Source organism: Mycetomoellerius zeteki, unplaced genomic scaffold (genome assembly GCF_001594055.1).
Source record: "Mycetomoellerius zeteki isolate Tzet28-1 unplaced genomic scaffold, Tzet1.0 scaffold172, whole genome shotgun sequence".
Classification (NCBI taxonomy): Eukaryota; Metazoa; Arthropoda; class Insecta; order Hymenoptera; family Formicidae; genus Mycetomoellerius; species Mycetomoellerius zeteki.
In genome coordinates this window covers 629,094-656,702 of record NW_017256675.1, presented here as the reverse complement: position 1 = coordinate 656,702, position 27,609 = coordinate 629,094, and the positions used below count along the sequence as shown (strand labels likewise).

Genomic DNA, 27,609 nt, shown 5'->3' with positions numbered 1-27,609 from the left:
AAAATTGTTTTTTAAAAATGTTCCTACGATTTTTTGTTGCTGAGTTACTTGCGGATTAAGTAAAAAGGAACGTTCTGACTTTATTACTCGAATTCGTTAAAAATCATCGTATCGCAATTAAAAATACAGATTCTTAAAGCTGAGACGTTGCTCTATCAAGTAATTGCCAATTTTTTTTAAATAAAATATATAGGTTGCTAAAAGAAAATCTTTTTACCAACTTGTAAAGGGACTTTTTCCCTGACCCAATATACATAATTCGTCAAGAAAAGTGTATAAAAATACTTAAGGACAGACCTGTCCAATATAAGCTCCGGAGCCTATAAAAACGCAAAACCATCGACGTAAAAAAATTCAATGTGAATAAGATTTTAGGAACTATAAAATATTGATAAGCGTCAATTAGATGCGTATCAACACTTGATAGTCCCCGAAATCTTACCCATATTGAATTTTTTGCGTCGATAGCTTCGCGTGATTTTGACTCTGAGGGGGGAGCTCAAATTAGACAGATCTGCTTAAGGATATTACGCTATATTCTCTCTCTCTCTCGTCTAATTTTTATTTATTATGATAAAAAAAGGGATTCAATCAACATTTTATCTTAAATATAAAAACTTACCTATCCTGATCTTCTAATATTTCATTTTGAGGATCGAAGTAAGAATAGTAGACGCGCTGAGCTGGGAGAGGCGGTGGCGGTAATAAACTAGTATCTGGTTTCTCGTCCCTTTCGTGATTCGTCGGTTGGATATCACTCTGCTGTACAATAATATTAAAATGTATGTACATAAATTATTCTATCTATTTAATCTATCTATCTATTTAATCTATCTATCTATTTTAATCTATCTATCTATTTAATCTATTCATATTTACTATATAATTGTATCGTTTGAGTTAATATGATAAAAAGTTCTAAAAGATAAAAAATTTTTTTATAAAATATTAGTAAGAAAAAAATTATCAATAAATAAAAGTAGGGCTACGAACCAGTTACAATATAAAGAATATTTAATAATCATATAAACGTTTCGACGCCGATCGGGTCATTTTCAATGTAAACACAAACAATATTACATAAATTGTCGGAATATTCGGTCAAATTATAATATCCATAAGTAAAACATCGGTTATTTCGTATTCCCTATTTATGTAATATTTATGTAATATTATTTGTATTTACATTGAAAATGATCCGATCGGCGTCGAAACGTTTATATGATTATTAAATATTCTTTATATTGTAACTGGCTCGTAGCCCTACTTTTATTTATTGATTTATTCTGATTGAGCTATATTAATAATTTTAAAAAAATTATATGTGAGTTGAATAACAGACCAGAAGAATTATTATATAATTAAAAAATAAATTGTATAAAATAAAAGTGTATAACTATTTATTAAAAAATATAATTATTATTTTCAAGAAAATTAGTATTGATATATTAGAATGTATTCATGATATTATACATAAAACTGATATTATACATGTATATTTTTTATGTAAGATCCTTTTTCTGAGAAAATTTTTTATTTTATATTTTTTATCGAGCTTTTTAATCATATTAACCTAAATGATATAATTATATAGCAAGTATGAACAGATTTATATATATGTAAATCTATAGCTAAAAGTACTACAACCGAGTTTTCACAGGCAAGAGTTCACAAGTTTTTCACTTTTTCCATACCTGACTGGACATTAGCCCGTCGTTGGCATGCCTCCGTTGTCTCTTGCGGTTTCTGTCTTTATGCTCGGATGTACTCTTAGTTTTCGCATCTACCGAACACTGAACAGGGCTCAAACTAGACACGGAACTACAACTCGGATTACGTTTCCTCTTAGGCGCGCTACCAAGCGTACCGGCACTATTAGCACTACCAGCACCTCCGATAACAGTACCGCCGCTCTTCGAGTTCGACGATATCGGTTGGGCCTTGATCACAGAACGTGAAATCTTGCCGTCACTCTCGCCTAGCAGTCCGTCGGAACGATGGATTCTCGCACGATCCGACACGATCTGCTGCTGCGGAGGCGGCGTATCGATGATCTCACCCTCCTCCGGTGTGGACGACCTCGGTGGTTGCAAGGTCGCCAAACTGGAGGACGGTCTTTGTCTCGAAGATGGCCTAGTGTCAGGCAATTCCGTGCGTTGTCTGAGCTCTTGTCCTCTCGATAGATTCGAGAAAATTTGCGAGGATATCCTGCTGAGATCGATCTTGCACATAAGACTTGGTACGCCGTTCACATGTGTGAGCGCTGGAGGGGAGCGCAGGAGAAGATTGTTGCCACCACTGGACGTCCGCGAGGACGGTCTTTTGTACGGACTGTCCCCGCCCGTCGGTGTGTGCGTAGCAGAATTACTCGTGTACTCCTCTACGTAGATACCGCATTTACCACCGCCTTTTCCACCTTTCCCACCTTTACCACCCGTCTTCCCGATGCCTCTCGACGTCGAGAAGACGTGGCGCAGCGTGTCGCTTTTCTTCTTGTCCTGCACGTTGCCGGCGTCATCCTCTTGTAATTTTGACGCCGGGCTGTTATCACTATCAGAATTATCAGGCGAGGTCGTCCTCGTTGGTGGTGCTCGAGGTCTGGGTGGCACTCTGACATTTACAATACTTTTATTAAATATTGTAAAAAAATAAATTATTAATATGGCTCAATCAGAATAAATTAATAAATAAAAGAAGGGCTACGAGCCAGTTACAATAATTAAGTTAAAAAAAATTTAATATTCGTACAAACGTTTCGACGCCGATCGGGTCATTTTCAATGTAAACACAAATAACATTACATAAATTGTCGGAGTATTCGGTCAGATTACAGTATCCAGTAAAACATATCGGTTATTTCCGTATTCCCTATTATTTAACGAGTGTAATTATTTAGTTGCTCCATCAGAGAGTATTAAAGACATTTAAAAAATTTTTAACTCATTACATGGTAGATTACAATTCACTATGAAGGTTGGTATAGACGGAAAATTAAATTTCTTAGACACTATGTTGATTGTGGAAGAGCAGATGCTAGTTTTTGATGTGTATCGTAAGACGACTTTTTCTAGCAAATTTCTTAATTTTAATTCACATCATTCGCTTTGTCACAAGAGAGGTGTAATATACGGGTTTGTTAACAAAATTATACGTTTGTGTCATCTTTGTTTCCAGCAAAATAATTTGATTAATGCAATAAATATTTTTTTAAGTAATGGTTATCCACTGAAATTTGTTTTTTCTTCTATACAAAAAAGATTAAAGTTCCACATTAATTTTAATAGTGGAATTGTTGACAAAAAAATCAAGGAGAGATTTTTCACAATACCTTATGTGAATTTGGTATCTGAAAAATTTACTTCAATTACTCACAGGTTCCATTGTAAATTGACTTTCTCTATATCAAATTCACTAAAGAATTTTATTAGAAAGGGCAAAGACCAGTTGGATCCTTTATGCAATCAAAACGTTGTCTATAAGATCTCTTGTGATGATTGCGATGTTAGTTACGTAGGTCAGACAAAAAGATAATTAAAGACAAGATTACACGAACATGTCTCCGATATTAATAAGAAGTCAAAATCTCCAACGGTGATTACCAAACGCATTGACCAGAATCATAATTTTGACTGAGGTAACGTTGAAATTTTAGACATAGAAGCTTCTTATAATAAGAGACTAATATCGGAGATGGTTCACATTAAAAGACAAAAACATGGGATAAACAAACAAAATGATACAGATTCTCTGCCAGAATCATATCTTAATATTATTCAATCTCTTTCCCCTTCTTAACATTGTCCTCTGTCCCCTTCCAATTATCGTCTTTTCTTTGTTTCCTTGTTTCCTTTTTATCATAACGTCGCCTGACATAGTCTTACTTTTACCTACTATATATGACTTAGTTAATTTTGCGTTTTTTTCTCAACGTCTGACTCACATCATTACGACAAATCAAGGTATATATATGTATGTAACTTAATTGGTACTAAATTACTATAAAATATACATATTTGATAATTAAATTTAAATTGTAACGCAATGTCAGTCTATTATTTTGAATTATTTGTAAGATTGTAGATTTTTTCAAAAATAAGATGAGATCACTTTTACATCAGTCAAATGATGCTAATTTTAGCGGTTTGACATATGGACCACACACATTAAATAATAGGGGATACGGAAATAACCGATGTTTTATTGGATAGTGTAATCTGACCGAATACTCCAACAATTTACGTAATGTTATTTGTGTTTACATTGAAAATAACCTGATCGGCGTCGAAACGTTTATACGAATATTAAATATTCTTTATATTGTAACTAGCTCGTAGCCCTTCTTTTATTTATTGATTGTAAAAAAACTATTAGTTTATTAGTCTTGCTTATTAAATAAAAACAAAAGGTGAAAAAGAGAGAACCGAAAACAAAATATTAAATTAAATCATAGATGTCGATGAAATTGTCATATTATTTTATCTTATTATTTAAAAAAAATTATTTATATCTTTCTTTATCACGTGCAAAATATAAGAGTAAGATATAAACAATTAAATGGAAATTAAATGGAAATATATGCAAAATTTATAACATCTAGTAAGGAAGAAAAAAAGAAATAATTAATGCATTAGAGTAATTGTATAAAAAATAATTTACCGAGCGACTTTGATGCGATTACTCCTTAGAGACACCTCTGATTCACTATCAGAGTCCGAACCACCGGTTACATTGGTCACTCTAGATCTAGGCTGTCTAGGCTTGCCTTTGGCGGAACTTTTCTTCTGGTCCTGCTTCTTCGGCGAGTCCAACAGGTTGCTCCGCTTGATGGGGGGAACTCTTGTCCATCGCGCGGTGTCGTCCTCGGAGGCACTGTTATTATTTTTCCTGTTCGGTGGCGAACTCTCGTCGTCGCTAGACGACAGACTCAGTCTCGAACTCTTTTCGTTTCTTGTCGGTACCACGGCCGACACTTTGGTAGGTCGACGATCACTGTCGGAATCACTTTGCGATTTCGAGTCATTGTCGTCGTCACTTGAGGTTACCGTTTCTTTCGATTTGGGTGGCTTTTTCTTGCCAGGAGTGGCGACCGTTCTCGTCCGGCTGCGCGACTTGCTGTTCTTCAGATTCTCGTCCGACGTCCGGTGACTGCGTTTCGGACTCTTGATGGATTTCCTGGGTCGTCCGCGTTTCCTAGTATCGGCCACTTTTGGCTTCTCCGTCTGGGCACGATTGTCTTCAACCAATTGATTCTTCTCCTGATCAGAATGATGATCGCTGTCGCTGAGAGAACTCATGTTATGAGACCTCTTCAAGGCCTCGCCGAGCTGCCAATCATGGGGTTGTTCCCTATGTGATCTGGTCTCCGTCGTTATTTCATGCGCATTCTCCCGCCTGGCAGTATCCTGTAAAAACGATGCAATTCCTTTTTTAACATAAATTCTCTGGCATAATTTCTTATATAATTTAAATATATCATCAAACGACTTTTTTGACGTATTTGTAATCTTATATCTAAACAACTTTACGGCGAAATCATACTCCATTTGACTCCATTGATTTGTATGTGTCTATTGGCTTGTTTTTATTTATATTATCGAGGTTTTTATTAATTTCACTGATTTCATAATTATAAGTTGAAATGTTTGTCATATTATTGTACATGTTTAGTTTATAATATAGTATAGAATTAGGCACTAAGAACTAGATCGATTTATTTAATTTTCAGATTTTAATCTACTATTCTACTGAGCTAAGAAATAACTTTTTACTTTTAAACATATCTATATTTTTATGTAAAAGTCATACTACAAAGTTTTAAAATTTCTTTCTCAAAAGTCATTTCTTCAGATTTTTAAATATATTAACATTAAAATTGTGACGATCATGGTATAGAGAATTGCGAGGCTACTTTCTATGTCAAAGATCCGGGTTCAAATTCACCCAAAACATATATATTAGATTTTATTTGATTATCTCTCGCAAGGCAATGATGAGAGTATCTTTGCCATAATAACCTCTTTTGACATGGCCATTCGGATCCGGAGTTAAAAAACTAAGTCTCATATATCAGAGGATATATGCAGAAAAGATCATTACGTCTCTGACAAGAGACGAACAGACTGGGAAGAGGAAATAATCCAAATATTGCTCCATAATTAACAGTCTTACCTGAACAGGTTTTGATTCGGCATTCTGGTTGCCGTTCTGCTGCAGGAAAGAAATGAGGTCCCAACGACGAGGTTCCTCAGCAGGCGGCGGTTCCACCAAATTGTCCTGCTTCGGTGAAACCGAGGGCGGTGTCGTAGGTCCCTTGGATGGCGGCGGTGCCGAGGTCAGGTCGTCTTCGTCCTCGGAATCATCACTGCTGTCCGAGCCGGAATCTGAACCGGAGTCCGAGCTCGAGCTGGCGCTTCCGGAGCTATGTGGCGCCTCAGCTGGACTCGATGGTTGGCCGACGACAACCGGATTCGTCGGGGAACACGCGGATGGCAGGGGATGATTGACACCCGCTGGAGGAGACAGCACTCGCTCCGGTGTCGCCCGTTTCGGTGGCGGCGACGGGTATCTCGGCGGGCTGATCGGCCGCGAGGGTGACAATGGACCCACAGGTGACATGACCATGGGCGACATAGGTGTCAAAGGCGGCGGCGCCGATGTCATCAATGGTGTCGATAGACTGTAAGGATGTTTGATCAAACGATGCTCAAAATTGGACATCGTGATTTTCGATAAAGGTACCGAGACACTGGAAATCGTAGAAATTTCTTGTTGGCCAATTGGAACAAATTCTTTAATTTCAAGATCACGATATACAGTTGGAAAATTCATATTAAATTTAACACGTTTCACATGTCCCAGACCATTCAAATTTTTTATTTAACACAAAATATATCAGAAAGTACAGTGGAATCTCGATAACTCGAACCTCTATAGCTCGAAAATCTCTCTCTGTTAGACGAAAATTTTCATTTCCTTCCGCTCCGCAACGGAAAACCTCTATAAATCAAAATAAAACTTACTTTGACTCGAATTATTTGTCAGATATTTAGATCTCGAATTTGTAATACACTTGACAACATAATACTTGACAATGATTGTAATTATTTGATTAATTTGACCTATCCCCAAAAATTTATTATATGTATGAAATAAATAATTCACTGTCAAAAATTGAATTTTTTAAAAGTCATTTAATCGCAAACTTAACTCTCGTACAGAGCCTCCATAAGTCGAATTTTTATATGCTAACCCTCTTTTACTCAAAAAATTCGATAATCCAATCCTCTATGACTCGAAGATTTTAGCTCTTCCCTTGAGATTCGAGTTATCAAAATTCGACTGTAACACAAATACTACATTAAAAAAATAACACAAAAAATATAAGACTGACATAATTTGTAAGCAAATTATAAAAGCATATCTTCCGTAAAATTAACATTTAAAATAAGAGAGAGAGTTAAATTAATACATTTTATTCATTTATTTTAGAATTTACGTTTTAAAAACATTTTTATATTAATTGTTCACTTACTTATAAATTGTATAATTTTTATATATTATAAGAAATATGGAATATTAATTTAACATAAAATAATCAAATAACGCAATCACAATTAATACTCGGATACATTAAAAATTCAACACAAAAGTTTTAACAAAGACCAATCTAACACAAATACAAAATGTTTCATACTGTGTATACACGTGCATACTCGAAGAAAATAAATGTGCTTAAAAAAAGGCACTTAAGAAAAGTGTGAGGTTTCCAAAAAAATTCTCTTTCTCTATTTTTTCATATTGAATTATTTAAAGCATTAACTATAAATGTTTGGGCCAAAAACATGATTTTGAAAATATCATGAGATACCTTCTCAAAAACGTCAAAAAAATTTTCAAAAGAAGTGTTTTAAACACATAAAAAAATTTTCTTTTTTTAAGTCTCTAAATATAATATAATAAAATAATTTCAAGCAACGGCAAGCATACTTTTTATTATTAATTCCTTGATCCTAGTTAATTTCCGTAAACAACAAAGATTAGTCAAAGTTACGAATCAGGTACTTACACGACCGTGAGATCCGGACTCCTGTTTCCTCTCGTCGATCTCGATAATGTTTCCTGGGAATAAGAAGAAGACCGCTATCAATAATTTCGCTGTGAAATAAAGTGGAACGGAATCTTTCTTGTCGTGATGAACGGTCACTTAGTTTTTCGTCAAACGCGATTCGATCGTATCGGTTTGCGAAAGTACTTTGCGGTATTGCAAAAGGTCAACGAAAAAACAAACTTGAAGGTGAAAGTGCAGCTAATTTAACTTTTATATAGCTTCAAAATTTTACTTCAGGAAACGCGTTATCTCATTATAATACTGCAAACAATTAATATTATAAACAATATTTAATTTAATAACTGATGATTCACTTAATTTCGTAATAATAATAATGATAAGTAATTTTCATTAACATATCTATGTTTAATAACAAGGCATTAAAAGATTAAATGTCTCCTTAGATTATGTTACCTTGTTCTCCTCATCCTCGCTCTCTTCATCTGACAAGATCAGATCCTCCGCGATATTCCTGCAACAGAAAGAAAGAGCCGTTCGATTTCATTCTGAGATTGAGAATCACTGAGTCGTGTGATTCACCGAAGTGCCTCAGCGAAGCGAACGCCAAGAGGGATTTATATCTCGCTGTTTAGTGCAATCCCTCTGAAATCGCTCGAGCGCCACTCGTCAAACAAGGAAACCAGTTTCGTTCGGCGCAACTATACAGACGCGAGAGAGAGTCTCAACAACGGTGATGGCGACGACGGTAGCAGCCGGCGGAAAGCGAAGATAATTTGATATCAAGAGCCAAACACATTCGATTAGAATCCGAGATGAAGCAAGAGTAAGTAATGCATGCGAAGAATACACGCGCGACTGCAACCTGTAGAGCATCGCGGCACCGCGCGATTAAGAAACAATCGTTCATTGATCCTTTGAGCGCACCGTTCTCGCACATCCGCAATCACTTCGTTCTTTCCCATCCATTAGGGTTTCTCGCGCAATACCGTCGTTCTTTATTGAAAGGTTCAAGACTGGAGTTGGTTGGACTTGAATTGAAGGCAACTGGAAAAATGAGAAATCTTACGAAAAGAACGGTTTTGCTGAAGTATCTAAAAATTTAGCTAAATCTGAAAATAATTTTATTTAAGCTATCAAAATAATTATATAGGACATTCAAACTGATTATATTATATACGTTAATAAAAATGGAGAATTTGTTCAAAATTATTTTCAGATCTGTATCTAGCTAAATTTTTAAATACTTCAGCAAAACCGTTTTTTTCAATGTATTATACATAAAATTTACTTAAAATCGGCATTTCCAAATTAGTATAGGATAAAAAAAATTTATTCATTGTTATATTATATTAACAAAAAATATGGAAATTTATTCATATTATTATAGCTATCTTTATTCGGAAAGAATAGTTTTGCCAAAAATTTAGATACAAATCTGAATTAAAACAGTTGTGCTGGATCATCAAAATAATTATGTAGAACATTCAAATGCTAGAATGTCAAAACTTTTCGCAACATTGCTCATTAGCTTGAGATATCTACGTAATTATTTTGATAGTCTAACAATTTCAGACCTGTATACCCAGCTCAATTTTCCGACACTTCAGCAAAATTATTCTTTTTGCGCAAGTAATTTAAGATACAGGAAGATCTTCAGCAGATTATCAAAATTCCTTGCGAATGTTTAGATATGCGAAGAGCGTATTTGCGTGCTTTGGAGGCTTGAAAAACTAAAGGCTTGAAAAATTACCGGGGTGGTTGAAAAGCGGTGGATATAACGCGTGCTACTTCAACGTACAGCGTATTAAATTACACGTGAGATAATTTATCGCCTTTTGAGAGTGCTTAAATGCATTAAAAAGTTGGGATATTAATTCCAAGTCACGTCTTTCATTATCTTCTCTCTGTATCGCTCTCGCTTAATTTAATAAAGTGGATAATAACAGCGTACGGCTCTTGGACAAGGTCGTGTTTATATAGACGGCAAAAAATGGGATTCCTTTACTGTCGATCTAACGTATACATTTACATAACGCGAAGGTTTAATGTCTCTTCAGCGTTAAAGACTTTTCGCGTGACAAGTAAGACGCGGAAAATAACATTTTCATAACGCCGAGATTTGAGCCGAAGGTCTGTATGAGGAAAAGCAGATGGCCAAAATAATTGCTTCCGAGTAAGCTCGAGCACATCGCGATTCTCAGAGATTACCTCGCTCTCGTCGAAACGCTTCGAACAAACTGTTATACGGCAATCGCAATTACCTGCTTCTATGTCATTAAGCAAATAAGTCGTTTATCAGCCTGCCCTTGGAATTAGCCGCGTTTAATTTAATAAGGATAATCGCGCGTGCCGCTCGGACTTACAAGCTCGAGAGGACCGATCTTCGCTTTCCTCCATTGTTTTTTTTTCTTTTGTTCCTCGTTCCTCCTTCCTCCTCCGACAAGAGCGAAACGTGCGGGGGCATATTCGTTCTTTCGATGATCGCGAAGAGGCGTATACGAGTCTCTAAGGATCGTCCAACAAGCATCCGGGCCGGGGACAAGGCAGGCGAGGATAGAGGCGGCGCGGAAAGCCCACAATGTGGAGAGAAAGAGATAAAGAAGAAGATAAGAAGGAAATAGAGCACCGAACATCGACGGTGCACAGAGGAGGGCATCGACCCTAAATGCACTGTCCTACGTCCGTGCTCTGTGCGGTGCCTTGTGGTTTTGCCACGCCGACTGCGTGCGCGAACGGAACGTCGTATCTAAGCTCGTCTCTACCTTGGCACCTGACTCCGTTGACAACCGACCTCTCGGAGAAGGAAAACTCACTTAGTTGAAACGCAACAACTTTGAGAACAAAAGCTCGCAACACCAAAATCTTCACAGCTGATACAGCAGCGTGAGATATTCTATTGTACTTTGAAATCTAGTTCACTCTAATTTACTGCTCGACTCGCCCTCAAAGTCCTTCGTCACATTCTTTATATTAATAATATTGTGGAAATTTGTCAAAAAAGATAACAATGACTTATGGAGTGAATTACATAAGTCAAGAATTATGTCTTGATGATAAAGCAATGCAAATCTCGTACTAAACATCGTAAATAAAACTTACAAATCTTTATTTTTATATCTGTTCCATTTTCCTCCTTCTCTTTCTCAATGTTAAAAAAATAGTATTAAATTGATGGCATTTCATCAATTCCGTGAGTAACCGTGCAACTGTGTTGTCCCGAGGAGTTAATAACCATGGTTTGATTCGAATTACATGAACATCTAAGTCTTTGACGACTGCTGACCGGTTGGTTATAGAGTTCGCTGCTTGTCAGCAAGAAACCTGCTAAATCGCCGCACGAAAGAGTTTAACGATCGCGTCTCGAACGGTACAAATTACTCGGCTTCGTGGGAACGTTCACAATTTTAGAACGACCGCGCATTCGACGTTCGCGTATTGTTTATTAGCGCGCAAGCCGCATTTTTCATCGAGACGGAAACGACGACTAATGGCAAACATGGGCGATTTATCAAAGCGCGGCGCTCGTCGGTAACGAAGCGTATATTCGGAAAAATTCTATGAAGTATCGTTCTATCAAGGCAGAATCCTGCAACGGAGAAACCCGCTCTGTGTGCTCGCTCAATGTATCTTATCTCCATTAAACATTTATATCCAGCGACGACGAAAAATACTTGCTATTTTATAGGCAACTTCGTGAATCGGAAAATTTTTGCACTTTATGGATTTTTTCCTAATAAAACCAGACATACTTCATCGCAATTTTTATACGGAAAGAACGATTTTGCTAAAGTATCTAAAAATTTAGCTAGATACAAATCTGAAAATAACTTTGTTAGATCATCAAAATAATTATGTAGATCCAAGCTGGTTGCTAGAATGTTAAAACTTTTCGCAGCATTGCTCATCATGCTTGAGTTTTCTGTATAATTATTTTGATGGTCCAAAAAATTATTTTCAGATCTAGATATAAATTTTTACATACTTCAACAAAATTTCCGTGTAATTATATGTTACACATAGTCACATTTAAATGTAACAGGAAATTCTATCCAGAATACAAATCCAGGATTAAAGATTTTAGAATAAATTTCGAAATAGCTTTTTTTTTAATAAGATTCTCGCATTCGTGTACTTGAAATTCACTTGTACCGTTCCCCGAGGATCTTTCATGTTTATCCTTTAAACGCGTGGTGAGAACGCGGTCCATTGTCAGTCTCTGACTATGTCGTCGCGCTGATGAAACTCACTACTCCCTTCGGCGGTTCGGCATCGTGGAAAAGAAGGGAACCTGTTCGCGCGAGGCGTTTCTTTAACCTCACGTTCCGGCATGCAACGGAACCGCCGTGTCGTAACCGCGCCACACACACGCAAGTCGAGAATGCACGCCCACGCGAGCGTGCGCGTGTACTCGCATACGTGCGTGCGTGCAGACGTATGTTACGAGGAAGAACACGCACGCGTCCGGCCTGCCGATCGCGGTGGAAACAAGTGGAAAACGTTTCCGCCGCGGAAGAAGGGAGGCAAGGAGAAACGAACGGTCGAGGGTCCGTTTCATTAAAGGGAAAGGCGTGAATGAGCGTTCCTCGTTTGATAACAGGGAATCGACGAGGGGAGAAAAGTCGAGATTGGCGCTGTTACATGATACTCCCGTATAGATATACTGATGAATAAAAAAAAGCTGCACATGCAACTTTAATTGCAAAGGAATTTATCCGCGATCCTACTATTTTAGCGAAAATTTAATTCTTTAACTGCGGTGCGTTAAAAATTTGTTGGAAATTCCTTTGTCTCTCTCTTTTCTCTTTCAAAATCATCGACAAAATAAATGTACAATAAAAATATTGTTCACAGGATTCAGCACTAATCGTAAAAAAAAAAGATTTCAATAAAATTGACTACAACTGTGATGTTTTATAGCTTATGAAATACTGATTAAAAGTCTCTGTAAGTACAACCTCAGAAATGGACAGATTTTGCTATAACATCATTTGAAAGTTGCTATTTTCAGTCTAATTGGACTGAAAAGTACCTTTATCTACAGTATACAATTTGTCTTTAACTGTATAGGCATTTATATGTAATTATACGGGTGTCACATGTTCATACGTAATAATGTTAGACATACTAATGGAATAGTCACCGATATGTGTGTATCTATGTCGATGGTTATCCCTTATACATCTATATTATCCCTCCCTTTGCGCACATGAGACATAATTTCTCAATAATAACACTTATAAGGTTATATACTTATAAGGTGTTTTACTGTTTGCTTATAACAAATTATTTATAAATTATACTTATTACAAATGTTATACAATTAAAAAAAAACTAACTATAGAGTTAGATAAAAGTACTTTTCAATACGATTACACGCAAAATAGCAACTTCAAATGATGTTACAAGAAAATCTGTTATTTTTTATGGTTGTGTTTACAGAGACTTTTGATCTCATAAGCTATGAATATCTGACTGAAATAACTTTTTCCATGTGATTAGTGTGGAGTTCATGATTTCCGGTTATTGATAATAACATCGTCAATCAATAGCGAAGAGTATCAATAGAATATGCTTATATCTCTCTTTACTGAATTTATTATATCTAAAATTCCATGCGTCGCTGCGCGGCGCAGTTAAAGAGTTTTAATTAAAAGATTAATTATATTAAACTTTCTGACGCGTATGTATTTACGTGATGGATGGACGGCGGGCACGATTAACAGGACTCTGTTATAGCCACGAGTAAACGGCGCAATGCGCAAAAAGGATAATAATCTTAATCGAGGGCAAGTTTACAGGAGCTCGTTTACGAGCTTCTACCACGCGACATCTATTCAAAGCGTTTGCGCGAACAATCGGCCTCTGTGTCTATTATCTATTATCTCATCTCTACCGCTTGCTATCGCCATATTCATTCGCCACCCACGGCACGTGTGTTTTTACCGTTCCGTTACAATTGTGACAGGTGACTTCCGAATTGGTGATTTTACAGCGACGGGCGCGACATCGTGATCGTAATCGGTCTGAAAGAGAAAAATCAAACAACAATGCCGTCGAGCATTGTGACACTTGTCGCAGCAATGTAAAAAAAAAAGACATTACGCGATAAACGCGCGCATATCGAACGCGCGTGTTCGTCGTGCAAAGAGACGTAATGTCAACGTGTGCGAGAGTGCGGTAGGCCGTTCCAGGAAAGTAATTTTACGTTCACGGTGGAATCAAGATAAATGTGGATAGAGTAATAGAGCACTGAAACGCATGGTAGTAGCAAGAAGCTAATGGATTAATCGGCGTAACTAATGCGCTACTCTCTATTTCTGGCGACGTAACGAAAGGCAATATCCGCGTCGGTTAGCTTCGCAACCCTAATCCTCCTCCTATCGTTCCCTACCGAACGACACGTATTATATATACACGTGTACGTAATACACTTCGGAGTTGGCGCTAGTAAGTTTCTACTTGCTATTAAAGAGAGGAACGACGAGAGAAGCGGAGAGGAAATACGAGAGACCGGTTGGAGGGTTGGTTTGGGACGGAAGACGCGCGGGAGGCTGGTCGCTGGAACCTCTCCGGAGGTGCCGACGACATCGGACGACAAGACGGAGGAAGGCAACAGCGCGGTAACGCGATAGTGGTAGTGGCGATGGCACTGATAACGATGGTTGTGAGCAGAATTCCATGAGGCAGCTAGCTAGCAAGCCGCTTGTTGCGAATAACTTCCGAAGTTCCGTGGTATACAGAGTGTCTCCGAGCCGGGATGTCCCTTGTCGATGCGCGTTGCCGAATGGATGTATATGTTATTAATTAATCAGCGAAGCCTGAAGGCAGATTTCAGGCTTCGCCGTTTCGCAAAATCAACATTAGCATTGTTGTAGAAAATAGAGGGTAAGAAGGAGTGCCTTTAATCAAAGAATCGAATATAACGATCTAATTCATTTTCTTGGCAAAAAAGGTACTTCATAAAATTAATATTAGAAAAGTACATCTAAATTATGATTGCTTTTACAAACCCCTCAATTATTTAAAATGTCTTGTTCCATAAAAATTCTAACAATCAAAAGAGACTTTAAACATTACACTGACAATCAGAAAAATGTCTGGTTAAATTAATTAGAATTCTGATTGAAAATGGATGAATCAAAATTTTCTGATTGAATCTATTATTCTAGTTGAAATAACCAGAATTTTGATCGAGATGTGATTAGAATGTTCTGGTTCATTCATTTTCAATCAGAAATTTTTCTTCTTAGTATCCAGATTTCTGAATTTGCTACAAAATTTCTCCGAGAAAAGAGTGAGATCAGTTTTATTAAATAATTTAAGATTGTATATGTACGTGGAAGTAATTATAATTGCCTTCATATAACCTCTTAATTATGAAAAATTTCTTGTTCCATAAACATTCTAATCAAAAGAGAGCGAGAAAGAGTTTCTGCAACCGAAGGATCGAATGCAACTATTCACCTCTTTATGCAACTATTTAATTTTCTTCTTCAGTACGTGACAAAATTAATTTTGCAGTAGAAAACTACATCTAAATATTATAATTGTAACTGCTTCCACACAATCCCTCAATTATTTCAAATTTCTTATTCCAGAACAATTCTAATAAACAAAAGACTGAATATTCCCAATAATTACAGATTTTCATATTTGTTTCAAGACGTTCTCTCCGATGAAAGAGTGAGTTTATCAAATAATCTACGACTATATAATATACATAGAAAGTTATTCGGTAGCAACAGAACGGCCTGTGCGTCACCACTTCCTTCTTTCTCCCTCATCCGCTTTCTCCCTTTCTGACGTTTTGCATCCTTCTCTAACAATACTGTCCACTTCGTTCCCTGGTTGATCCTCTTTCTAGTCTCTCTCTTGTACAATCCTCCTCTTATCTTTCTCTCTCTTCTTCCTACCCTCTATCGTTCTATCCCTCTTGAAAGACGAATTCTGCCTTTGTCTCTATCACGGACATCCATTTAACCCGCCGTTGTCCTCGTCTCGCTTCTACGCAACGCGTTCTGGTCTCTCGGCCTCGCGTTCTCCTTTTTCAACGAGTTTCGCATTCCCTCTTGTGTCAGGCTCTCTCTCTTTCTCTTTAACCCCTCCTCGTTCGCTTTACCGCTTCTGGTTACACGCCATCTGCATCCGCGTGCACACCACTGATGCACCTCGCATGCATGTGCAGCGTTTGTGTGCGTGAACGCGAGTGCACGTGTACGTACGTACGCAGGGCTGGCTCGATGCGGGGCGCAACACCTGTATCTGACAGAGTGAATTTCCGGCAGATTTGCGGCGCTCGGATGCACGTCCGATATATGATTACGCGTGTGTCATCGCTTTTAATTAGTTTGATTGAATTTCTTCTGGCCGATAGCACTTCAATGATGCGTTATCTCGAGGGAAAATGTATGTATTATTCACAAATTAGACTATTATAGAATTCAATATTCCAAATTTATAAAAGCATCTATTCCTAAAAGTTGCCCCAATACTGAAAAAAAATTTACTAAATTTTAATAAATATTTCCAACTAAACATTTACTTACAGTAAATAAATATTTACTCAATAAAAAAACGATACTTATATCAAATCAATGATTCTTGTACCAAATAAATATATGTTTACATTTAGTAAAGATTTAGTTCGTACTATTCAAAGAGACATTTACTAAAATTCTGTAAATTTGTTTTCCAGTATATATTAATGGAAGATATAACTCAAGGAATAAAAAGAAATTGAATCAGGTGCTAGTTTGTAATAAACGTTAAATGAATTAACACCGAATGGCTTCGTTCCACCTCGGAGTTTAAAAAAAAAACGAGAATCGGATCGCTTTTTCTTTCGACTGTAGAAAGTCAAATAACGGGCAATATGCTCTTGCTAAGTAATACGAGTAAAGTACTTTTGAAGATTAATAAACGGTAATCCGGCGTGTCTCTCTCGCTGTGTTAATTATCCTCCGAGAAGGAAGAGGAAATCGACTTTCCACTCTATTTGACTTCTACTTCGCGGACGCGTCGAAACGATCGAGTAGCAAAGACGCGGATAATTTTAGCCGACCACTCGGCGGCTAAATTTGCGAGACGCGCCGCGCGTGTTTCGCAATCTCTCTTCGCCAAGTTTCCACGCATAAGTTCGCGGAAGCGCCGCGCTGGGGTGCAAACCCTACTGGGACTGCACTGTTCTCTTCGTTTCTCCTCCCTCTAACCCATTTTCAACCTCTCGTTTTCTCCCATCTGAGAAAAGACTCGTTGTCGGTTATACCGCTCACGCCCTCTTTACTACCATCTATGTGTGCGTATACGCCGAAGTTCGCACGTGCGTTCGTAACTGTGCGGCTCGAAGCGCGTCTGCACATCGCGGTGCATCGGTGGTGAAAGGCGCACCCGTACGGGCGAGCATCAGTAATAATTTCGCCTCTATCCTGCACCGCGCAAAGAGAAAGAAAAAGAGAAATGGAAAGTGAAAGATAGAAGAGACGAGGGAAAGCGGGGGAGGACGAATAATTTTGCGTCTCCAGCGCGACGGCGAATGAGAGAGTCGGGGATGAGAAATGGGGAAGCCAACGGAGAGGGAAAAAAGAGACGAAATATCGGCATCACCGGTACGCGAGAGAAAATAAACGCGCGGCTCCACGGCGAATTTGCGCGACTGTAAAGCGATTACCGGTGATTGCGGACGAGATATGCGGCAGTCTCGCGATGTCCACGACGAACCCTGATGATTTCGTTTTCACTTCTCGATGATATTTAACTCGCGCGATTGCATCCCCTATGCTAAGGGCAAACGATATAATTTGAATGGATTTCAACCTCTCGATTTCCTCGAATTTTGTTGATTGTATCACTTATTTTAGAGAAAAACTTAACCCGACGCGACGGTGAAATTTTGCTACAGACTCTCTTCGGAAGCAGGTTTTATTTTTCAGACAATAAACACACAAAAAGAATGGTTTTCTTCTAAAGTACCTAAAAATTTAGCTCGATATGAAAATTTGAAAATAATTTTGATTGGACCATCAAAATAATTATGATACATTATTTTTAGATCTGTCCTATTTAGCTGAATTTTTAGATATTTCAACAAAATCGTTCTTTCCATACACGCTGTGTTTGACTTTCGTCTCTGTTTAGTTAATCAGGAATATATAAAAAAATATATCTTTTTTCCATTTAGTGACACAAGTCGACACAAGTCGTTTTGTCTTCATCATTCATCGAATTGCCGAGAAGGATAGAATGCATTTGTGTCGATTGCGTTACTAAATGGAAAGCACCAATAATCTTCGCAAATGAAGATTCAATCAAGATTCAATCGTTCTTCACTGATGTTATTATTCGTAGCGATTCCTAATCAAATAATCGTTCAGAATAATCCGCTGCACTTCAAAAATAATCGAACGCCCCGGCGTTGTTTTTCGTTAACTATGTTACTGACTAGCGATTCGCTTTGAAGTGAACGGTTTAATTTGGACCGTGGCGGGTGCCTGGTGTTTCTGTTGGGTTCTCGAAAATAGATACGGAGGCCGAATCAAACGGCGACGCCCGTTAATCCCGTTCTAGTCGATCGACGACGCGGCGCGCGGCGTCGCGACGTTAAAAAAGACGTCTCGAAGGAATTCGCAGCGCGAGCCGTCGCGTTGCTATTCATAGAACATCCATCGCGCGCAGTACGACCGTAACGGAATAAACCTCCTTTTAACAAGAAGGATATTGCGAGCATGGAAAAGCAGCGTTTCTAAATATTTGACAGAAATGTTCTCTTTCCAACTCCGCCCCAAATAAAAGCGCGGATACCGCGCGATTGATTTTTTTCCTTTTCACATGTTGGTTTTTCCTCTTCGCGTATCGCGCGCAACTTCGACGCAAAATAAAAAATTTTTCCACGGGCACTCCGATCGCGATTTCCCCCCGCATGAGTTTGCCGTTAATAGCTCGCACCGTCCGTTTCAACAAAGCGATTACGGACAGAATTCATCCGTGCGGTAACACACGACAAAACGAACCGCGAAACTCCGAGAGGTCCGTCCACTCGCTCCGTGTGCACGATCGTACTGCGGAATACCGTACCGTGTAGGAAAACGACGAGATGGATAACAAAGGGCGAGCCCGTAACGAGCTCTCGCGATGTAGGTCGTTCACTTGGCGCAAACCGGCGTCGCGAAAACGAGTCGGAAGCGGACATATGGCATCTCACACCCACGCGCACGCATATTCATGCGTACACGCGTGCACAGACACAGACGGAGTAGGCTGCTCCGGTTAACGACGTCTCATCCGATTTAATCCCGCGGCTTAGTTAACGCCGGTGGAAACGCCGGAGCACATAACCGACGAAGCGAGAGCCAGCCGTCGCGTCGGTTCTCCACCTTTACATTTTCCACCCACTTCGGGAAAAATCCCCGACGTCGCGTCGTACCGTTTCGGCCATTTCGAGCCGTCACTTTTCGCGGCCGCGGTAATGAGATTGCCTGCTTCAGAGCATCTTCTTAATCTGTAGATAGATCTACAGATAGAGCAAATTATCGCGTATCGCGCGCGCCGGTGAAGGTGAAAATCTGTGGGACACGAGATACGCCCGTACGACGCATATCGTGGATGCATAAATTGACGAATTTAAGACTCTTCTATACCCGAGACACGTGGAGATTCCACGACTGTTTAGACGGCGAAATGAACATTCGGCGAACACATGCGTATCATATTTTTTTCGATTTTTCTCCCTCAATAATCGTGCCTTTTATAGTGATAAAATATTTGGTTTTTCACCACTTTCTTTATTTTTATTTAAATTTATTTGATCAATGTGTTAAGATTATTGGTTAGTACTTCTAGTGTTAATGTGACACTAAAGATTGAACAAACTTGGATTATATATATATAAGTATGTAAAATTCAATTATACGAATAAAAGACGAAGCGAGGAAGTAATAAAGCAAAATTCCGCAGACACAAAGCATCGTCGCTGAAATTATAGGGCACCTAAACTTTTTTATTAACACGGCTGTACTAAAATTTCTCAAATTCCACATTCCAAGCAGAAATATTTCTCTGATATTCTCTCTCGGGGCTAACACTGTTGCGAGTAAAAAAGAGAGTAAGAACAAGGTGTAGGTACATGGACAGGCAATTTACTCGCGTGTCGAATAATCCTTGAACGTGTCCTTCGTATATCGTAACCTGCGACGCGTTTCCTCGGAGCAACATTAAACTTCTCCGACAGCGATTCTAATCTAGAGCGAATTTTTCATCGCCGTTATAGTCGTTGTAGGAAAAAGTCGCAATGCCAGACGCGACGCGTGCGTCTTTTATTTTGTTCCGGTCTTCTCTCTGCCTCCGTTTATCCATCCAGCATCTTCGATTTGAGGCGCGAAGCACGAGCTCTCATTACTCTCGCGAGATAAGATCGGACGACGCGCATATGCTTCTTCCGATTACACGTCTTCACCGTTCGCACATCGCGATGCGATCGAATTGCGAAAAATGATCGGCGATCCCTGCGGTGCTATTCGACACCCACCCTCTTAGTGGCGCCCCGCATTGTAAGTGCTATCGATGTAAGTACATTATAGACTGCAAGAGAAGCTCAGAAAGTACAAGCAAAAAGGGTGTTCATAGAATCAATCAATACACTGTTGCTTAAGTTTTAAGTGGATTGGTAGGGTAGCCATAGCACCCTAGATATAGTTTTCTTTAAAACCTTGTTCTAGAAAAGGAAAATACAAAGAATTGTTCAGAAGTCTTGCGTATTCACACCTCATTTTTTTTATCGATAATTGCACATATTTAGCATATACCTCTAATTTACGTTAGGTGTATTATAAAATCTCAGAAGTGAATGCGCGCAATTTATCGATAAAAGTGAAGTGTGAATGAATATGAATCTTAAGTTTATTGTTTTTACCTTCTCTATCTCATAAGAGTATAACTAATGTAAATTTAATTATAACATAATATACTAATAAAAAATACAATCATAAAATTAAAAAATTTTTTTTGGGGAACATTCTGAGTATCTCATCTACTAACTTACGTATCTTTGAACCATCTACTTATCTAAAGATTAAAAAAGAGCGAAATAATTATATCGAGAAAACATATAATTGATAAATGCGTACATATCGAGACATCTATTTAAACGAATTATTCTATTTCTAATTGTAATGCTCATTTAACTAAATCATATTACGTCTAATTAAATCTTTAAATAAATCTTGATTAAATCGCGACTATATAATTCTTGATCATTGAACAATTGTTATTCCATAAAGCACTTCAAGTGTTTTAATAAATTTTGATTCTTTATTTCTTCTCTCGTTTTATTTCGTAAATGAAATGGGTAAATGTTCTCTTCATTCTGTTATTGAGTAAAATTTCTCAAATTTGTAACGCGTAAATTTAAATCCCCTGCAGCTCTTAACTCAATTCACATTTCATAACTTGTCGTTCTGAACGTAATTTGACTTCGTAGCTCTCTCAACATTCATACAATTTGAGGCAAACTATCGAACTTTCAATTTTGAAAATATATTACGTATTTAAATAATTTTAATTATTATTTATTTAATAAATTACTTATTTTATTATTTCATTACTATTTAACTATCATTCTCGCGTACGTTTATGTTTCCTTCGATCCTATCGCACCTCATGACAGAAAATTACAATTCATCGTGCGATTTGAACTTCGCTGACGCGTATCGCGTTGAAGAAACTACGGGTAAACCGACTGAATTCCCGAAGGAAGCACCGTAATGGCAAAATATGGACATGAAAAGCTTGTAGCGAAAGATCTCCGGCGCGCGTAGCCGGTTTCCTATGTCGACGATGCTGCTTACGTCCGCAACTCGCGCACATACCGCAGATAGGTATCCCGATAACCCGTTATCGCGATTCGCGATATACAATGTGCAGGCCGTACGCCAGAAGACGCTCGACGAGGCACGAAATAATCGAGAGATCGGACGCGCTCGTAAATTTCGCGCGTGATCGGCGGATAGAACGTAAACGTGCACGGAAAGAGTAATTATTAATTAACCGTTTTGCAATCGTAATCCTCATGCAATAAGAACAGAATAAAACGACTCGATTCTCGAAAAAATTTTTAGCTTTAACTACCGTCGCATCGTCGTGTCTCATTATAGGCACGGCGACATTAATAAAATTTCTTTCTACAGTATGTCACAGAAAAAAAAAATAGATCGAGTAGTTCAGTAAAGCTACAGCTTGCTACGTGAGTTCAACATCTATGTTACCTATAACTAAGATTTGATGGTTTAACAATGAAATTATTAAGCAATTATCAGTATTTCCTCCTACTTATCAGTATATCCTCTTAATTATAAGATATGTTTATAAAATAGATAATAAAAATTGCTAATGTTGCATATTTTCTTCATTACGGCAGCAAAAGTATGCATCTCTATAGCATGTTTTATTAAAAATTTTGATCTCTAAATACTGGATTGATTTTTGTAAAAAGTTATATTTGATATATTATATTAACAAATATTTGCTGTTCTATTAAAACACATATGATTACCTATACGTTAATTTTAATCAGTTGTACAACTTTGCTACTTTAATATAGAAAACTAGCTATATATTATAGCTAATAGATTAATTAAATCAAAATTTTTATTTGTTTTTACAAATTTTTTTCCGTGTGTCAATGTACATCTTTCTACAGAATAATATTATTTCACTTTATAGTATACTGATTTTCAATAAAATGATAAATAAAGGTTTAAGTAAAAATATCACGTTTCTTTTATTCTGTACATAAAACATAAAACATGTTCATTTAACAATACAACAAAAATACGTAAAAATAGCTAAAAATAACTATTTGAATAAATAAAGCGTTTTTAACTGTTTGGATCTGTCAGATCCGACGATGGTGTTAGTGTGACAAAGAATTCGCGATAGTTAAAAGTTAAGACTCCGGATTCGGTGCTTACGAATTGAGAAAGTCGCGAATGTAAATCAACAATGCCGAGAGCTACACTGAGAAAAATTTCTAATTGAAATGAACGAACCAGAAGATTCTGATCATATTAATCAGAAAGTTACCTGAACTAGTATTATATATAGATTCAATCAGAAAATTTTGATATCAATCAGAATTCCGATTAACGCAACCAGACTCTTTTTCCAGTGTGAAAATTAAGAATTACAGATCGCGAAAACTATAAAAATATAAGATGCATCTCATAGCGAAAATGTTCGTACATGCTAGTGTAAATCAAACGTTCGCAAAGAACCGAAACTCGTTATCAGCTCGTTTAAGTGTGACTTAAGCGCGTTATCGGATCGCGCAAGGCCACAGGCCGCTCTCGTCTGATAACGCATGACGCTCTCGTTATATTGCAAAATAAGCAAATGGAATGAGCGCATATTTTTCATGGTACTTGGTACATTTGCGGTCTATTCTGACTTTTATGAGTCGGGAAAATTTAATTATCCGCGTCAATCACGCGCCCGGGAAAAAGGGAACGATATCCACGAAGGAATATTGAGATCGACCTTTAGAAAAAGACTGCGAGTCGGCGCAAACGCAAAGGAACCGTGTCCTTTGAAGAAACACGTTGATTAATTCATTTGGAGATTAATTCTCGAGGGCAATTCATTCTTGTGTTGTCAGAGAAAACACCGGGTATTAACGGATCAATTAACGCTTTTAATTCTTCGTGTCAGCTGGCGCGACAGCCAGCGGGCGATTAAATAATTTTCGCTTAGAATGCCGATTATGCACCCCTTCCGAAACTACACGGCGCGTACAAATAAAAGATCAACCAAAACTCTACGGTTCGAGAGGAGCACAAAACAAGGAGGAAAAGGCGTCTGGAATCGCGATGACATGGTCTACTTTTTCATCAGACAAGAGTTTGATGTGCGGCGGTTATTAGGCGGGGGATCGTTAGAAGGGGTCAAAGTCCCAAAGAGAACGAAGAGGGTGGACGATATGTGTCCCTTTGCGTCAGCTCGATAATCTCTTTTTCTCGCGTGCGACGGTCACATAAACGCCCCGGGCGAGTGTCATACATGTAACACGGCCACGCGGATCGGCTGCCAATTACTGCCTCTCAAAAATCCACCATGAATTTAATTTCGGAGCTGCTATGTCGTGTACACACAGAAAAATACGTACTATACACAAGTAATAATTACTTGAATGAGTTCAAAATATATCTGCAAATCTATCATAAGAGTTCATTAAGTTTATTTAAAATATATTCTAAATCCTAGTAAGTTTGCTACTTCGATTAGGATTATTTAATTAAAACAAACTCGATTTGCTTTTTATATAAAGTTGCTTCTTCGATCAATTTTATAGTATTCTTCAAAAAATAAATTCTTGTTTTGAATACATAATAGTAAACAGTCTTCCTAAAATTTGTAATAAGTATATTTTAAGATTATTATCAAGAAAATATTCTTTATCAAAGATAAAGATTTTATTTAAAAGAAAGAAAGTAAATTGAGCAATCAACGGACAACTCCCCGTTTCTCAACGCGATTTTTACTTTCGCAGCAACACATTCGTCCGTTTTAAATTTATCCCACTGTCTTGAAAGATCAACGCGAGATAACATTATCGCACGAAGAAAGAATATATACGGATAAAGTACGATAAGTAAATACGATAAGTACGGTAAGTACTTGCCTTTATGAACGAACTCTTTGTTGTTGAATTCTTTGTTATAATTTTGCGGTAACGAAAGTGCTACAATCTTTTGTTATAATTATATATATGCAATTCCGATCAAAAATAAAGTTCTAAATTGCAATTAATTAGCTATAATTGAAAAAATTGCAATTAATCCTTCATGGTTCAACGTTTTTTTCTCTGCTTTCATATAGTTCAACCAGGCCACTGGTGTCTGATTGTGTTTTTCAAAGGGTTTTTTGACGCTCTAAAAATTTTGAAAAAATTCTGATACACTCTTCTCTTTCAACACATTAAAGAATATAATTTTACATTAATATGATACGAAATGTTTTTCACTTTTTCTTATACGTGTACGTGAATTTGAAACAGAATAATTCAAAATTGAAAATTCGTCTGAATCATTAAAGATCCAGTTGGACAACGGAAGGTTAATTAGCTGTAACTAAAAAAACTGGATAAAAATCCAAAGAAGATTTAAAAAATGTCAATTAATTAGTTATAACTAAAAAAAACTAGGTAAATCCAGAAAGCGTTTTTAATTTTTATCGATTAAATAGATACAAATAAGGTAATCCATTTATCATTGTTTACTATTTATTTATCGAGTAGATTTCCCGAATCGAGTTAGATAACATACAAGCGGGATATATTGCATTATCAAAAACAGACTCTTTCTCGCAAAAGGTTCCTAAGTTCACGAGGGAATTTCAAGGAACGTCGGAAAAAAGGTGACGATAGGAGTAAGAAGACCTGGTAAGCCCGTCATAAAAATGTACGAAGTGTTTCGTCTACGAGAGGCGAAAGAAAGTTCCACCAACCGTCGTCGCGAAAGCAAGAAACCCATGACACGTGAGAAACTTTGAAACATCTTTATTAGCGACGTCCACGTGTTTCCCGGACTCCCTCCATCGTCGCGACGTGTATTTCCTTTCCCAATTCATCGCGAGTTTTCGGTTTCTTCATTTTTTTCCTTTATGCACACGTAACGCCGATAACGAGACACATTACTTTCGCGACTATTCTCTGCTTTCCGTAATTTTATTTGTTCGAGTCGTGGATTCTCGCGGCACTTTTTTGCGCGGATTAAAACTGCTTGGTTAAAAGTAAACAGCCAGAGACCGCGCGACGACGTGTTTGCATACGCGCGGTAAAAAACAAAATATTTGGCAAAATAGTCAACGTTCCAAAAAATTGCGGCGCGCTGCACGGTTTAATTAAAAGCCCCCCTCGGTAGTAAACTTTACGGTTTACAATGTAACCAGTATGTTTGCCAATGCATCCTACAGTCGCCCTTTTTTTTATTATTCCATTATATCCGCGCGGTTCGCCCATCATCGATGTAACTATTTTATTACTGATTTAAGCACATTCTACAATTGCGTAAACGTAGTTGTAAGTGTAATTATAAAAATCGACCAATCACAGTCAAATATGAGGAAAAGTTAGTACATGTAGGATAGGCTTTAAACATTGCAATATTACGCTGTTAAATTTATAGTGTCAAATTTAACCTAACGTGAGTCGCCACTGCTCCTACTAAATATATAGTTATTTTTTATCAAAACGATAATTAAATTTGACACTATATCATGTTAAATTGACACTGCATAGTGTCAAATATAACTATTGTTTTAGTATAAAATAACGATATAATTGAATAGGAGCGGTGGCGACTCACGTTAAGTTAAATTTGACACTATAGATTTAACAGTGTAAGAAATTGAATCATTCGACAAGGAGGAGAAAAAGTTATCGATTACCTATACTCTCTACATTTCTTGGAGTGAAATTCCTCTCACTCCAAGAGTTAAAGTACTGTCACTATGGAAAAAAGTGAAAAATTTGCGCTTTTGAATAAGAGTAGCAAATTTTCACTTTTTTTGGAGTGAGAGTTCATACTTTTGGAGTGAAATTCATTTCAAAAAAGGAGTAAGACTACTTTCCTCTGAAATGAATCCTATTCCAAAAAAGAGTGAAAATCTGCCACTGCTATTCAAGAATGCAAATTTTTCATTCTTTTTCAATAATGGCAGTATTTTAACTCTTTTTAAGTAAGATTTCACTCCAAGAAATTTAGAGAGTACTCAAAAGTTATCGATTACTCATCTCGAATATATAATTATCTGCCAGCACGTGCTTCCGTTGACAACGCATACGAAATATACGTTTTAAACGAAAAAAAGTGCTATTGAATATGTATGAGGTCGACTGGAAACGAGGACAGATAAAGCTACTTATGGCAGCTTCATGCGAAGAGGCCATGTAAGAAAAAGTTTAACGTGAAAATTTTAGATCGGTGTACTTACGCAGGTGGTTTGATGGCGGTATGCTGGCGTTCTGCAACAGAAAAAATAGAAACGGCAAAATTAGCAAAATTAGTAAAGATTAATTATCGTCTGTTTAATTACCGGCCGACCGCATGCATCATGTTAAAATGAGCTTCCGAATAATTAATGTATTAAAAAAAAATTGCTAAACATCACAAATTATGTATTCGTGTCAAGTCAATTTGATGCGAATGTTTTCCTTCCTTTGTTTGTAATTCTCTTGTCATGGAGAATAAAAGAGACTCAAAGGAGATTCAAGTACAATCTTGTATAGTTAAATCTTTTCTTCAAACTGAATAACATTTTTCGCAATAATATTTTTTTTTACAGTGTTTTAAAATACTAGTAATATCATTATTAAATCGACGATCAATTTCAATTGTGATATTATTCCAGTTTACGATTGCATTTGAAATTTGACAGTAAGCGGTGCACAATTTATATAATTAAAAGATGTATTTAGAATATACATATAAAATATTTATTAGGCACTCTCTCTATCCTAATTATATTACTAAGCAAGATCTAGTCTCAACATTATT

General features: G+C 37.2%; 1 protein-coding gene across 5 annotated transcripts in view; it reads right to left on the bottom strand.

The window, feature by feature from the left end:
• lilli (AF4/FMR2 family member lilliputian) overlaps positions 1 to 27,609 on the bottom strand; it is a 323,624-nt gene that overhangs the window by 9,606 nt on the left and 286,409 nt on the right. For 4 of the 5 annotated variants that reach the window (XM_018445975.1, XM_018445972.1, XM_018445976.1 and 1 more), the window contains exons 9-15: positions 27,047 to 27,077; positions 8,522 to 8,579; positions 8,066 to 8,118; positions 6,169 to 6,676; positions 4,657 to 5,402; positions 1,695 to 2,610; positions 623 to 762 (exon numbers count right to left, since the gene is read on the bottom strand). In XM_018445975.1, coding sequence (XP_018301477.1) covers positions 623 to 762; positions 1,695 to 2,610; positions 4,657 to 5,402; positions 6,169 to 6,676; positions 8,066 to 8,118; positions 8,522 to 8,579; positions 27,047 to 27,077 — 2,452 coding nt within the window. The remainder of the gene's footprint in view (positions 1 to 622; positions 763 to 1,694; positions 2,611 to 4,656; positions 5,403 to 6,168; positions 6,677 to 8,065; positions 8,119 to 8,521; positions 8,580 to 27,046; positions 27,078 to 27,609) is intronic. The other variant, XM_018445974.1, reaches the window with a different exon arrangement.